Source organism: Oryx dammah, unplaced genomic scaffold (genome assembly GCF_014754425.2).
Source record: "Oryx dammah isolate SB20612 unplaced genomic scaffold, SCBI_Odam_1.1 HiC_scaffold_3, whole genome shotgun sequence".
NCBI classification, from domain to species: domain Eukaryota; kingdom Metazoa; phylum Chordata; class Mammalia; order Artiodactyla; family Bovidae; genus Oryx; species Oryx dammah.
The window spans coordinates 25,205,208-25,207,317 of NW_024070187.1; the positions used below are offsets into that span (position 1 = coordinate 25,205,208).

The 2,110-nt window shown below is 37.2% G+C and overlaps 1 protein-coding gene across 1 annotated transcript; it reads right to left on the reverse strand.

Annotated features, from left to right (window-relative positions):
- Window positions 1–210: 210 nt before the first annotated feature.
- LOC120861911 (40S ribosomal protein S27-like) lies at window positions 211–583 on the reverse strand. The gene has a single exon (XM_040237811.1). It carries the CDS (start codon window positions 565–567, stop codon window positions 313–315), a length of 255 nt encoding a protein of 84 aa, XP_040093745.1. The 5' UTR covers window positions 568–583; the 3' UTR covers window positions 211–312.
- Window positions 584–2,110: the final 1,527 nt, after the last annotated feature.

Sequence of the window (2,110 nt, forward strand, 5' to 3'; positions counted from 1 at the left end):
ACATCTTACTTTGAAATTTTTTGAAAGTTACTTCACCATCATGTCCCTAGAGCAAATGCCCACTTTTCTTTGTTTACCATGGGCTGGTTCTCTGATAAGACTCTATATGCATGAACTTAATTCATTCTTCTTAGAAAAGCAGAGAGACTTGAGGGAAAACCCAGTTCATCAACTGTTTTCCAACTGACAAGGTACCATAGATTTTCCACAAAAAGGTAGGTTTTTTTCCCACTTGTTTTTTTGTTTGTTTGTTTTTGTATCCAAAATGTGTTTATTGGGATGGTTTCCCATTCATCTTGATACAGGGTACTTTTAGTGCTGCTTCCATCTGAAGGAGCATCCTTCTGTAAGCCTTGCTTTTCCTCCTGTAGGCTGACAGAGGACGGTAGAGCAGCCAACACACAAAACTACTCTTTGTGCATGGCTAAAGAGAGAGGTGATTTTATTGCATCCTGGGCATTTTACATCCATGAAATAGGAATTGGGGCTCTGCACCAGGCGCTTCTTCCTGTGTTTCCTCTTTTCATTTTCTGGAGAGGGATGAAGAAGATCCTTTGCGAGAGGCATGTTCTCATGAGGAGGTCATCACCCCCGGAAAAACACTTGTTTTGAAAGTGCTCTTGAAGGTGTCATTGACTTTTTGGCTGAATCTTCACTTTCACTTCAACTAGCTTTTATTGTGCTCTTTCCAACACTGATTTGAGATCCAGTTTCTTCACTGATAAAGTAGATGGATGAGTTGTTTCTAGGAGTTTTCTTGTTTTAGCTCTGACGTATTTGATTCTAGGTGGAAGACAGTATGATGGATGGGTTTGTGCATTTTCAGTGGAAGGCATAAGACAAAATGATTAAAAACTTTCCCTTACCATCAAAATGTTTATAACAGAGAAGATAAATATATGGACCATGCTTAAGGTATAAAAATTAAATCTTTTAAAGGGACTTTTATGAGCACATATAGGAAAACAAATTGACTAAAGAAGGCAAAGGCTTCATGGAAAAGAAAATTAATCTGGACTTGAAGACTAGATGACAGCTAAATGTGCAAATCTACAGATGTATGGAGATATAATCTGTGATTTAAGAGTTAAAGTAGATGGGATGGAAGGTGTATCAGATAACTTGTATTTGCTCCTTTGGGTCCCCTCCTCACTGTGCTCCACTTTAAATATTCGTGCTCTTAAGAAGAGTCCTTATGCCTGGGGCAGTTTACCTGCACTGGTAGACTTGCTTTTTGTCTGGCTTCCACATGGGTTCAGCTAATTTGAAAATAAGAGAGTGAGGGAAGACTGAAGTAGGAATATCTGTTCCCTGACCCCCTCCCTGCCATGTCTCCATGGCTTGCTTCCTCTACTGAAGGCACAGCTCTTATTTAGAATCCAGCTCAATACTGGGCCCTCTATCCTATTCCACTGATTTGTTTATCTGTTTTTCTGCCAGTGTCATAAATCATACTGCTTTGATTACCGTAGCTTTGTAGTATAGTCTGACATCAAGGTGCATGATTCTTCAAGCTCTGTTCTTCTTTCTCAAAATTGTTTTGGCCATCTGAGGTCTTTTGTGTTTCCATGAAAATTTTAAAATTATTTTTCTAGTTCTGTGGAAAATATCATTGGTATTTTGATAGGGATTAAATTGAATCTGTAGATTAACTTGGGTAGTATGGTTATTTTAGCACTATTGATTCTTCCAACTGAGAAATGTGTAGATCTTTCCATCTATTTATGTCTTCAGTTGCTTTCATCAGTATATTACATTTTTCTGAGTACAGGTCTTTTCCCTACTTAGGTAGATTTATTTCTAGGTATTTTATTCTTTTCGATGTGATGGTAAAGGGAACTATTTCATTAATTTCTTTTTCTAATAGTTTGTTATTAGTATATAGAAATGCAACAAATTTCTGTATATTAATTTTGTGTCCTACCACTTAACTGAATTCACTGATGAACTCTAGTAGTTTTCTGATAACATCTTTAGGATTTTCTATTGTGTAGTATCATGCCTCTTGAGAAACCTATATGCAGGTCAGGAAGCAACAGTTAGAACTGGACATGGAACAACAGACTGGTTCCAAATAGGAAAAGGAGTACATCAAAGCTGTATATTGTCA